Source organism: Typopeltis vanoorti, chromosome 2, assembly GCF_054136105.1.
Source record: "Typopeltis vanoorti isolate ZY-2024b chromosome 2, IOZ_Tvanoo_1.0, whole genome shotgun sequence".
Lineage (NCBI taxonomy): Eukaryota > Metazoa > Arthropoda > Arachnida > Uropygi > Thelyphonidae > Typopeltis > Typopeltis vanoorti.
Genome location: NC_143550.1, coordinates 153,521,683 through 153,535,046, shown reverse-complemented (window position 1 = coordinate 153,535,046; position 13,364 = coordinate 153,521,683). Strand labels below are relative to the sequence as shown.

Below are 13,364 nucleotides of genomic sequence, written 5' to 3'. Positions count from 1 at the left end.
GGCTTCTCAGAAAAACCTCCGGAAAAAATGCTGTAGAGACCTCTCAATGTTATTTACTCAAAAAAAAATAAATAAATAAATAATAAAACTTCGCGGTTATGTTCACAGTAAAGCCAGCCTTGGTCTAATCAAATAAAACATCCTACTAGGTCCTAGTATCCTAATAAATCATTCCCATTGGTACTACAATCAGTTGAAGATGCTTGTTACGTTGTCGAGGGTTCTCACGAGCACTTCACAATTCCTTATATCAATTAAGAATAGTTTTTACCTTTTTTTTTTGTTCAAAAATCATGCGATGACGTCACATCAAACCATATGTTGAAACATGCTCAAGTGAGATGGTCGGCTTCAGAGCTACCACGCTCCACTGCGTGCTATGAAAATATTTCAATTGTATTGCTTTTTAACAGATTATTAACCCCATGAAGAACATTTGAGGATTAAAAAAATTTGGAAAAAAAAACGTCATAATATTGTCGAGAAAAAGAAACAAGTTTCAAATCACACAAAATCTTTATTGCATTTCAAAGTGTTTCGAATAAATATTAACCAATAAATGAACATTTCGATGTAAGAATATTTAACTATCAAAACTTAGTTTGATTTAATTAAAAAAATAATGACAATTAATTAGCACATATAGAAATTAAGTTACATCATTATTTGTAAATGTTAAATAGATTTTTTTATTTTATTAACTGACACACACCAAGTCCAAGTGCGATCATATAACTGCCAACAGAGCGATATATCTTCCAGATTTTTTTTTTTTTTTTTTAATGCAAGTTGACGTATTAAGAGCCGACATCATCGCGTGCATTCCCATGTGTCGATTGGGATGTCATTAAAAGTTCTTTTCTTCGGAAAACATATTTCACACTTTCGTCTTGCATTTTTCTTCTTCTGACGGCAGGGTTGTATTGTCCCGTATTGACGGAAACCTGAAAAACCCACACCTCGGTATTATAGATAAAGTTGGAATTTTTAAAGTTTAGTTAAACTGAAAAATGCGTCTCATCATAAAACACAATGATGTGGCGTTAGGATAAATTCGTATTCTACAAACATTGGCTAATCACAATTCAATATTTTGTTCTTATTTGACCCCCAAATACACACGTTATTTAAACTGAACAATGGATCTCTTGAACAGAAGAGTTTTTTTTATTTTTTTTTCAACTAAATTTAGCATGTTTAGGTGGGAAATGAATGCCATCGCCTGGTGTGAGATCACCCTCCCCCCTCGCTTATTAGAGGCCTCAAGTGGCTTGAAAGAAAGTTCCATGATTGGTTCTCTAGAGCAGGGAGAAAATAAAATAAATGAAAAAAATAAAAATAAAAAAAATATATATATATAAAACAAAAAAAAATCTTTGTCCACTCAATATGGGTGGGAGCCTCATTAAAAATATTTAAAATGTTCCTTATGTATAATTTATTTCAGTTGGAAACGATCCCTGTGTCAGAGGTTATACATAGAAATTAGGTTGATAAAAAAAATAGAAATGCTATCACTGTAAGTCTCGAAGTTGTCCAGGACTCAGCTAACTTGAGCACGAATTCGTTCTAAAATTAATAACCGTCCATTTTTAGGTATTATTTCAGGGAAAATCCCCACTCTTACTTTTATGGCTATATAGCCTGCTTTCGTTTAGGAGTGCCCTGCTTTTTTTTTTACGACGACGCACTGTCGAAACGGTTCACACCCGCGTTAATCCCACCCCTGACCTTTCCCCATCAATCCTTCCTCTTCCTCAAAAAATAGTTTCTAACTTCAGATCCTTCTCTCACCCCCCCCCCTCCCAAAAGCGCTCTCTGCCCACCCTTAATCATAATATTTATACATATAAAAAACCGGGTTTTTTCAAACAATTCCCCCCCCCCACATTGCTTTACCCCCACTTTCCCAAAACGCCCTTCCTTTAAACGGCAGATGAATTCGTATCGCTGGGATAAGGAGACAAAAACAACATCTACAAAGGTATGTCCCAATTTTCCTCTTATATTATTCTTCATATATCGGTTTTTATAACCCCTAAGATTTGAGTAAAGAGCCAATGATATTGTAAAAAAAGGGGAACTCCTCAACGAAAGTAGACTATATGTCCATTTTTATTTCGTTTTACGTCAAATGTATTATATCTGGATATATACAGTATCCTTATACATGTATACAGTATAATGCTACTATAGTATAATATACCAGAATATAATACAGCATAATATTGATGGGAATGAGAGGAATGGGTTACCAGAGTCACATGTGAGTACTGTGTCGGTGATTGAGTTCAAAGCAAATATCACAGATTCATATTTGGTTTCGGATTGTTAGTGAACTTCCCGCGATGAGTCTGCGGATCCCTGGAGGTGTCAAAAATAATAATAATACAGTAGTTTGCAAAGTTTTATACATTTTTTTGCATACAAGTGCCTATGTATCTATGTACATACATTTAAATTGTACTGTACTTTACATATAATGTATATCCAGTGGCGACTCGTGGCTTGAAATTGTAGGGATGCTGCAACTTCCGAAATATACATACACACTGAAAGTACAGTGTTTGGATAAAATATCAAAATTATAAAAAAATTTTTTTTTTAAATATTGTTTATTATCGATAAAATTATACAGTTTGGTATAATTCAAAATTACTTAAAAATAAAATCCATTATCATAACCCCAGTAATGTTCTTAAATAAAAATTATAACAAATGTTATGTGCTTAATCGTAAGTTAGAACTTCATTGGCAAGAGCATGGCCATTCATTATCCACAAAGGTATTAATCACCTCATCCCACGGTCGATTCATCCTCTTATAGTCCTTATAAGGACTGGCTTGAAGGGGCGAAGCAAGAATGCTTTTCATATTCCCCGTTGTCTGTAGAGGACAGTGTAAGGATAAGGTGTTATTGGGCTATTAAAGCTCTGATCATGACAGAAGGGTAACAGCACTAGCCGAGCCTCAGTTAGAACTTCATTAGCTACATTGCTATCCATTGTAGCTAATGAAGCATTGCTTTCCATTACCCTCCAAGGGTATTGGATTGAACTCCTTCCGATTCATCCTCTAGAGGTCTCTCTTAATAATAATAATAACGCTTTGATAAAATATATTTGGTGTTTAAAGTTGGTGTTAAAATAGGGTAAAAATGAGATCTTAAATTATGAAAACTACAATATTATTTACAGAAATGGTAATTCAAATATGGGGTGTTACAGACGGAGTAAAATCTGCAATTTTTAAAATCTTACCAATCAACAAACTCAAATCGCGCATTTATGACATTTACATCTAAAGACGAATTATACCGAAATTTTTCTGAACTTACCTGCATTCCTGAGGGCCCTTTTAGATATTTGGAGCTGGAAAAATCTTGTTGCCAAATTACACAATCATCAACTCATCCTTAGGCAACTTCAAACTATTTAAGACGTATTTAATCTCAACCCAGCATGCCTAACGCAACTCACTTACTTTTTGATCCTCCATCGTATTTCCCAATGGAATTTTTGTATAATTATAGCAATAATTTTGTGTAATTATTGCTATAATTTTCAAATAAAACATACATTTGAAAAAGTCACCATATTTTATTGTCTTTTGATTTTTACCTACACCTCTGAACTCGAAAGATTTTTTTTTTTCCTTACATTCTGATTCCGAAGAATTAACAACCCAACAGGTAGATAACATTTATAAATAACAATTTATAACGAGTGAATAACATTGAAACAGTTCAAACAGAGAGGTGGTTGTCCTGTACAATCTACACAGTACGTCGTAACTTTCCTGGATTTCCCATCGGCCGCTTTTTTGCCAACGTTTTGCCGAAGTTTTCTGTAACATTCCCTACAGCGTCTACGGTTCTTACTTGCCAAACCAACCATTTTTCGGATTCGGTGGTTCTTAAGAACACCGTAGTAACCTAAAACGGATACATCATCATGAATATATAATTTTTATGATAAAGACACAATCCTTTTGCGTCCATTGTCAAATAGCATGCAATAAAAATAACAGCAAAACAATTCGCTCGTAAATAGCAATAAATATACGCAACTTCCTGATTATAGCTGAGCAATGAATCTTAACAGGCAATATTTTTTTTATTTTTTACTTCTGATCACATATGTAAACCTTTATATGCTTACTCGTACAATATAATAAACATGTATAGGCTTTGTGGGGAAGAACATAACCTCACGCCCGCGCCTGAGCACGACCAACTCAGGAATCGCATAGAAAAATGCTTCTGTAGTCGAAGCCGAAATCGAATCTAGAGTGACCTTTCTAATAAATAAAAAAAAAAAAAATACGAATTTAGCAACGTTTATTCTGCAACCAGTCCAAATAATAAAATATTGGAATGAATTCAGTAAAACACTCGCTTCATCAATTAACACATTTCAGTGTTTGTTTTCCGTTGATTCCACATAATTTGTTTCCTTTTCATTTCGATTTACTATTTTATTTCTTCATCGCGACTTAAGTGAATATTTTTGAAGTGCTTTGCATTGATTTTTCAGTATTCTCTGCAGCGTTTACAGGTTTTAGCTGCAAAACCAATCTTTTTTTCTTTATTCGATTATTTTTCAGAAATTCATAGAAATCTAAGATAACACAATACATTGCTAGCATCATACATGTCCGCAAGGATATGTGCTTTGCATTATGGGAGATATTGAGACAAGGGGTGACGAGAGCTTGGTCCACCTTTACCACGAGTTGCCTCAGTCCTCAAGATACTTCAGGTGCAAACTTTGTTTACTTACACTTCGATAAAGGATTAAACTAAATTTAGTATATCAGAGGTTGTATACGGGAATATTTACAATTTTTGTTGTCAATAAGAATAAGAACAAGAATAAGAAATAAGAAATTGACTATAACGAAGATAACTTGATTTTCTTTTAAAAAAAAATGTGTTTAAGGATGTAAAAAGAACTGATTCTAAATTACGATTTTTTACGCACACAAACAAAAAAAGCCAATTGTAACAATCAGATTTTATTTATTTTTCTACAATTACATCAATGCAAATCCTTTTATAAACTGAAAATATTTCTGAGCTTTTTTTTTTTTTTAACATTTTCAGTGAACAATGTCTATTTATTAGCTAAAATGCAAATGATGACACTTCACTTCTCGTGAATTCTAATGCAGACCACTAGATAACGCAATTCAGTAAACGATACACATCATCTACCGGTAAAAGTCATCGTGTTGATCAACTAGTTTTTCAATCAATCGCATCACGGTGCAAAGGTTTCAGTTTTTTCCAATTACAAAGAACAACACCGGGAAAGATGTTATATACGTTAATAATAATATACAAGAAATAAACAGAACAAAATAAAATTATCAGAAATTCCAACGAGAGCAACAACTTGGCTAAGTTCTTTTAAATCATATTTTCTTTACTAGAAAAACACAGATACCAACCACCTCAAACTCGAAAACACTAACCGATAATCGCGATGGTTTTCACTGATCCACGATATGCCGAAACCTCCCACTTTCTGCTCGGCATCAAGTTGTTCTGTACACAAACCGATAATCCCGTGAGACGATAATCTGCAAGGAATGAAAGACGTTGAAACAGTCCAAACAGAGGGGTGGTTGTCCTTCACAGTCTTCGCAATATGTTGTTACTTTTTTGGCTTTCATGTATGCCGCTCCGCTTCCGTGACTCTGACGAATTTTTCGATAGCATTCTCTGCATCGCCTGCCAGTGTTTTTAGCTAAACCAACCCTTTTTCCGATTCGGTGGTTTAGTAGACTTTCATCAAAACCTGAAACAAAACACAACGCTGTGTCATAGATCGTATATACAGCAATCATAAAAGTTTAATTACGTATAGTATAAAACGCAGTAAATACAATATAAATCCTTTATGCAAAATGAGAGAAAAAAATTGGATAATAGGAGAATAAATTCAACATTCTTTCATAATTTTTTCTGGATTTTTTTTTTTTACCGTGTGTCAATCCAATAAAAAGTTTTTATTATTTTGCAGATGTCTTAATATCCAAGAAACTTGTGGTTATTGTTAATGACGTAGACCAGGGTTTCCCAAACTGTTCGGCGAGAATTTGTCATTTTATTTTCCTAAGCATTTTTTATGAATAAATATTTTATAGTGGAAATATTCTGAGGAGAATAATATTCGTGAATGTGCCGAATAGCTCAGACCCAGAATGCCTAAATAACTCTGGGTAGCAAATGTCAGTGACCCACGTTTAAAAATACACTAACAAGTGTTAGTGTATTTTTAAACGTGGAAGTATTCATGCATTATCGTTAATTTTCACACATGGAAACCTTTGGAAAGGGAATACCACTGTTTATGACCGGTCATAAAAATTGCCTGCAAGCTGATTACAAGAATGGGCGGCGTATCCTCTGTTCTCAAAACTGAAAGAAATAATGTGTGTTGCAAATGTCAGTGACCAATCAGCAAGGAAGAATAAAGAAAATTTTTCCACTGAAATTGCAGATCAAGGTAGTCTGTATCCGGTTCTCAGATCTAGTGATACTGAATACTTTCTTCGCAAGTTCGCATTGCATTGTGTAAGTGCTTGTTTCGAAACCGAAGTACCGTTATTTTTTAAAAGTAATAAGCTTGCAGATATGTACAAAAGAAGGGGAAAACTACCAGCACACAGGAGAAAAAATCTGCATTCACTCTTAAGTACTTATAATAATGTTATAAATTTTTGGTCATTTTAAAAAGAATTTTTTAAAAATAATTTTTAAAATATCTCTAGAACAGTTAAGCAAATCAGAATTAATAGATACATAGAAAAAAAATAACTATTTATAGTTATTTTATTTTTCTGAGAAGTTTTATATTATTTTCTTTACAATATTTCTACATCCTTAATCTTTAATAAACGTCTGAAAAAAATTAAAAACATAGGTGGCGCTCCATTACAATGTTTATGCATGTTTAAATTCTTTTGCAGCTTGCTAATTGTTAAATTATCCCTTCTCCTCTGGATTCGATGTTTATTTTTCATTTTACTGAACCTAAAAATAAAAATATATTCTGACGAAAAAAATTCTTCAGAAGATTATGAAAACTACAAATAAAAATAGATTTAAAAGGAAAAAAAAAAAAGACAATCAATCCGAAGACATTTCATTAAAGTGACGTCATAATTACCATTGAAATTACAAGCTAAGCGTAGGATTCAATTTAGACTTGCTGAACTAATCTTAAAAGATATTTCACTTAGTTTAGGTAATAATTTGCAGTATTAGTATCAGCAAACATTTCAGCACATTGTACATTTTATTATCTTCTGTACGCTCGTGTTTCTTTCGTGATATTCCTCACTCCAATCAACGACTCTGGCAGTTCCAGTCATCCGTATCTCTTCTGACGTTTGTGATGTTTAACTGATCTGAAAAGACAACAGCAGAAATGGTTAACACATCCTACGTTTCATGCATGCAATTACACAACAGAAAGTAAAATATTCACATTACTTACCATGTAAGACATCATATGCGTCAAACTGTTGAATCAGGTTTAATATTTTCTTTCTCTTCGTACTAACTTATGATTATCTCAAAGTAAAATACTATGACTATCTAGAAGAAACTATTGTATTTATCAAAGAATGATGCAGAGAACACGTGATTCATGAACTAAGACAAAGAATATTCTCAGTAAACTAGAAATGAAATGAATATGAAAGATTTTCTCGTATTAATGTTTGCCTAAATAATATGAAAAATAATGAATTAACCAAAATATTTCCAGAAGTGTTGATATTAAGCAGAAACGGAGCTTTCAGGATTACACACATTTTTTTTATTGCGTTACAGATAATTGAAAACAAATACAACTCGGAGAAATAGCCGTAAAAGCCCTGACCGACTGCAGGGGGGGGGGGGGGATTAACGTTGCGGTCTTGTATCTGAGATTGGTTCATCCTTGGCTACGCAACGAGAAATTCATCGCGCGCGCGCACACCTGCACAAAAATGTTCGAATTCTTTAGCTCCTCCAAAGTTCAGTTAATCTCGGTCCGATGTCGTTAATCTCGTCGCTAGCGATGAGAAGTTCGTCTCTGATGGCGCACGAGGCTGTTCTTGAACGTGAATTCTTGCGAGCACGTGTCGCACCGAAACGGCTTGACGATCGCCACGTGCATCTTCGCGTGCAGTTTCAAGTAACTGGAAGAAGTGAAATCTCGTTCGCAAACATCGCAACGGAATTTTTCGCGCACGTTCTTGTGCAGTTTCAGGTGTTGGCGGAGGTTCCTTTGGCTGATGTAGCGTCGGTGGCACACGTCGCATTCGTGTTTGGCCCACGGCTTCTGTCGGTGGTGAAAGGGACCGTAATGTTTGGTTGGGGAACCATCGAAAGAACCTGAAAAAAAAAAATAAACATCGCCATGTTACGAGGAGAGACAGAATATTGAAAGCATCACATAGGGAAAGGCATTGTAATAATAGAAAAAAAAAAAATAATAAAATAAAATAAAATTATTACGAACCTAACGCTTTTGGCTTCTCAGAAAAACCTCCGGAAAAAATGCTGTAGAGACCTCTCAATGTTATTTACTCAAAAAAAAAAAAAATAAATAAATAATAAAACTTCGCGGTTATGTTCACAGTAAAGCCAGCCTTGGTCTAATCAAATAAAACATCCTACTAAGTCCTAGTATCCTAATAAATCATTCCCATTGGTACTACAATCAGTTGAAGATGCTTGTCACGTTGTCGAGGGTTCTCACGAGCACTTCACAATTCCTTATATCGATTAAGAATAGTTTTTACCTTTTTTTTTGTTCAAAAATCATGCGATGACGTCACATCAAACCATATGTTGAAACATGCTCAAGTGAGATGGTCGGCTTCAGAGCTACCACGCTCCACTGCGTGCTATGAAAATATTTCAATTGTATTGCTTTTTAACAGATTATTAACGCCATGAAGAACATTTGAGGATTATAATTCTTATAAGGACTGGCTTAAAGGGGCAAAGCAAGAATGCTTTTCATCTTTCCCGTTATGTGTAGAGGACAGTGTAGGGATAAGGTGTTATTGGGCTATTAAAGCTCTGATCATGGCAGGAGGGTAACAGCAATAGCTTAGCCTCAGTTAGAACTTCATTGGCTACAGCATTGCCATCCATTACCCTCCAAGGGTATTTATTATTATTAATCTTCCTTATCCTTATAAGGACTGGCTTAAAGGGGCGAAGCAAGAATGCTTTTCATCTTCCCCGTTATCTGTAGAGGACAGTGTAGGGATAAGGTGTTATTGAGCTATTAAAGCTCTGATCATGGCAGGAGGGTAACAGCAATAGCCGAGCCTCAGTTAGAACTTCACTGGCTACAGCATTGCCATCCATTACCCTCCAAGAGTATTGGATTGAATGAATCAATCACCGCATCTCACGGTCGATTGATTCTATTCTCTAAATTAATAAATCATTATTATTAATATTAATAATAATAATAATAACGCTTTGATAAAATATATTTGGTGTTTTTGAATTTTATTAAAATTTGCGGATATACTTAACGTTGGTGTTAAAATAGGATAAAAATGAGATCTTAAATTATGAAAACTATAATATTATTTACAGAAATGGTAATTCAAATGTGGTGTGTTGCAGACGGAGTGAAATCTGCAATTTTTAAAATCTTACCAATAAACACACTGAAATCGCGCATTTATAGCATTTACATCTAAAGACGAATTATACCGAAATTTTTCTGAACTTACCTGCATTAATGAGGGGCCTCTTTTAGATATTTGGAGCTGGAAAAATCTTGTTGCCAAATTACACAATCATCAACTCATCCTTAGGCAACTTCAAACTATTTAAGAAGTATTTAATCTCAACCCAGCATGCCTAACGCAACCCACTTACTTTTTGATCCTCCATCGTATTTCCAAATGCAATTTTTGTATAATTATGGACAGATATTCATGTAATTATTGCTATAATTTTCAAATAAAACATACATTTGAAAAAGTCACCATACTTTATTGTCTTTTGATTTTTACCTACACCTATGAACTCGAAAGATTTTTTTTTTTCCTTACATTCTGATTCCGAAGAATTAACAACCCAACAGGTAGATAACATTTATAAATAACAATTTATAACGAGTGAATAACATTGAAACAGTTCAAACAGAGAGATGGTTGTCCTGTACAATCTACACAGTACGTCGTAACTTTCCTGGATTTCCCATCGGCCGCTTTTTTGCCAACGTTTTGCCGAAGTTTTCTGTAACATTCCCTACAGCGTCTACGGTTCTTACTTGCCAAACCAACCATTTTTCGGATTCGGTGGTTCTTAAGAACACCGTAGTAACCTAAAACGGATACATCATCATGAATATATAATTTTTATGATAAAGACACAATCCTTTTGCGTCCATTGTCAAATAGCATGCAATAAAAATAACAGCAAAACAATTCGCTCGTAAATAGCAATAAATATACGCAACTTCCTGATTATAGCTGAGCAATGAATCTTAACAGGCAATATTTTTTTTTATTTTTTACTTCTGATCACATATGTAAACCTTTATATGCTTACTCGTACAATATAATAAACATGTATAGGCTTTGGGGGAAGAACATAACCCCACGCCTGCGCATGAGCATAACCAACTCAGGAATCGCATAGAAAAATGCTTCTGTAGTCGGAAGCCGAAATCGAATCTAGAGTGACCTTTCTAATAAATATAAAAAAAAAAATACGAATTTAGCAACATTTATTCTGCTACCAGTCCAAATAATAAAATATTGGAATGAATTCAGTAAAACACTCGCTTCATCAATTAACACATTTCAGTGTTTGTTTTCCGTTGATTCCACATAATTTGTTTCCTTTTCATTTCGATTTACTATTTTATTTCTTCATCGCGACTTAAGTGAATATTTTTGAAGTGCTTTGATTTTTCAGTATTCTCTGCAGCGTTTACAGGTTTTAGCTGCAAAACCAATCTTTTTTTCTTTATTCGATTATTTTTTAGAAATTCATAGAAATCTAGGATAACACAATACATTGCTAGCATTATACATGTTCGCAAGGATATGTGCTTTGCATTATGGCAGATACTAAGACAAGGAGTGACGAGAGCTTGGTCCACCTTTACCACGAGTTGCCTCAGTCCTCAAGATACTTCAGGTGCAAACTTTGTTTACTTACACTTGGATAAAGGATTAAACTAAATTTAGTATATCAGAGGTTGTATACGGGAATATTTACAATTTTTGTTGTCAATAAGAATAAGAACAAGAAATAAGAAATTGACTATAACGAAGATAACATTAAAAACTTGATTTTCTTTTAAAAAAAATGTGTTTAAGGATGTAAAAAGAACTGATTCTAAATTACGATTTTTTACGCACACAAACAAAAAAAAGCCAATTGAAACAATCAGATTTTATTTATTTTTCTACAATTACATCAATGCAGATCCTTTTATAAACTGAAAATATTTCTCAGCTTTTTTTTTTAACATTTTCAGCGAACAATGTCTATTTATTAGCTAAAATGCAAATGATGACACTTCACTTCTCGTGAATTCTAATATAGACCACTAGATAATGCAATTCAGTAAACGATACACATCATCTACCGGTAAAAGTCATCGTGTGGATCGACTAGTTTTTCAATCAATCGCATCACGGTGCAATGGTTGCAGTTCTTTCCAATTACAAAGAACAACACCGGGAAAGATGTTATATACGTTAATAATAATATATAAGAAATAAACAGAACAAAATAAAATGTGAAACAGTAAAATTATCAGAAATTCTAACGATAGCAACAATTTGGCTAAGTTATTTTAAAGCATATTTTCTTTGCTAGAGAAGGGGAAAAACACAGATACCAACTACTCCAAACTCGAAAACACTAACCAATAATCGCGATGATTTTCACTGATCCACGATATGCCGAAACCTCCCACTCTCTGCTCGGCATCAAGTTGTTCTGTACATAAACCGATAATCCCGTGAGACGATCTGCAAGGAATGAAAGACGTCGAAACAGTCCAAACAGAGGGGTGGTTGTCCTTCACAGTCTTCGCAATATGTTGTTACTTTTTTGGCTTTCATGTATGCCGCTCCGCTTCCGTCACTCTGACGAATTTTTCGATAGCATTCTCTGCATCGCCTGCGAGTGTTTTTAGCTAAACCATCCCTTTTTCCGATTCGGTGGTTTAGTAGACTTTCATTAAAACCTGAAACAAAACACAACGCTGTGTCATAGATCGTATATACAGCAATCATAAAAGTTTAATTATGTATAGTATAAAACGCAGTAAATACAATATAAATCCTTTATGCAAAATGAGAGAAAAAAAATGGATAATAGGAGAATAAATTCAACATTCTATCATAATTTTTTTTTTTTTACTGTGTTTCAATCCAATAAAAAGTTTTTATTATTTTGCAGATGTCTTAATATCCAAGAAACTTGTGGTTATTGTTAATGACGTAGACCAGGGTTTCCCAAACTGTGTTCCTGGAATTTATCATTTTATTTTCCTAAGCATTTTTTATGAATAAATATTTTATAGTGGAAATACTCTGAGGAGAATAATATTCATGAATGTGTCGAATAGCTCAAACCCAGAATGCCTAAATAACTCTGGGTAGCAAATGTTAGTGACCAACCCGTGTATTTTATTATCGTTAATTTTCACACATGGAAACCTTTGGAAAGGGAATACCACTGTTTATGACCGGTCATAAAAATTGCCTGTAAGCTGATTACAATGGGCGGCGTATCCTCTGTTCTCAAAACTGAAAGAAATAATGTGTGTTGCAAATGTCAGTGACCAATCAGCAAGGAAGAATAAAGAAAATTTTTCCACTGAAATTGCAGATCAAGGTAGTCTGTATCCAGTTCCAAAATCTAGTGATACTGAATACTTTCTTCGCAAGTTCGCATTGCATTGTGTAAGTGCTTGTTTCGAAACCGTAGTACCGTTATTTTTTAAAAGTAATAAGCATGCAGATATGTACAAAAGAAGGGGGAAACTATCAGCACACAGGAGAAAAAGTCTGCATTCACTCCTAAGTACTTATGTTATAAATTTTTGATCAGAATGGGATACGTTAATGAAAATCAGCACAAATTAATGTAATGATGTTAATGTTTAATTGATGTTTTGTTAATTAATAATCGATTATTAATTAATAAAAAATCAGCTAAATTAACAATTAATTATTACATTACAAAATAACCAAGGTGTTCGTAGGACAAGTTTGGGAAATGCTGACGTAGACAACAATGATATGGGCAGAGACGCAATTCGAACAATAACAATTGACACGCTTTTAAACATGCAGAAATTTCACAGACGATA

General features: G+C 33.8%; 1 protein-coding gene across 1 annotated transcript in view; it reads right to left on the bottom strand.

Annotated features, from left to right (window-relative positions):
- LOC150109540 (uncharacterized) overlaps window positions 1–13,364 on the bottom strand; it is a 74,945-nt gene that overhangs the window by 42,297 nt on the left and 19,284 nt on the right. The window contains exon 7 of the mRNA XM_090402609.1: window positions 3,881–3,934. Coding sequence (XP_090258735.1) covers window positions 3,881–3,934 — 54 coding nt within the window. The remainder of the gene's footprint in view (window positions 1–3,880; window positions 3,935–13,364) is intronic.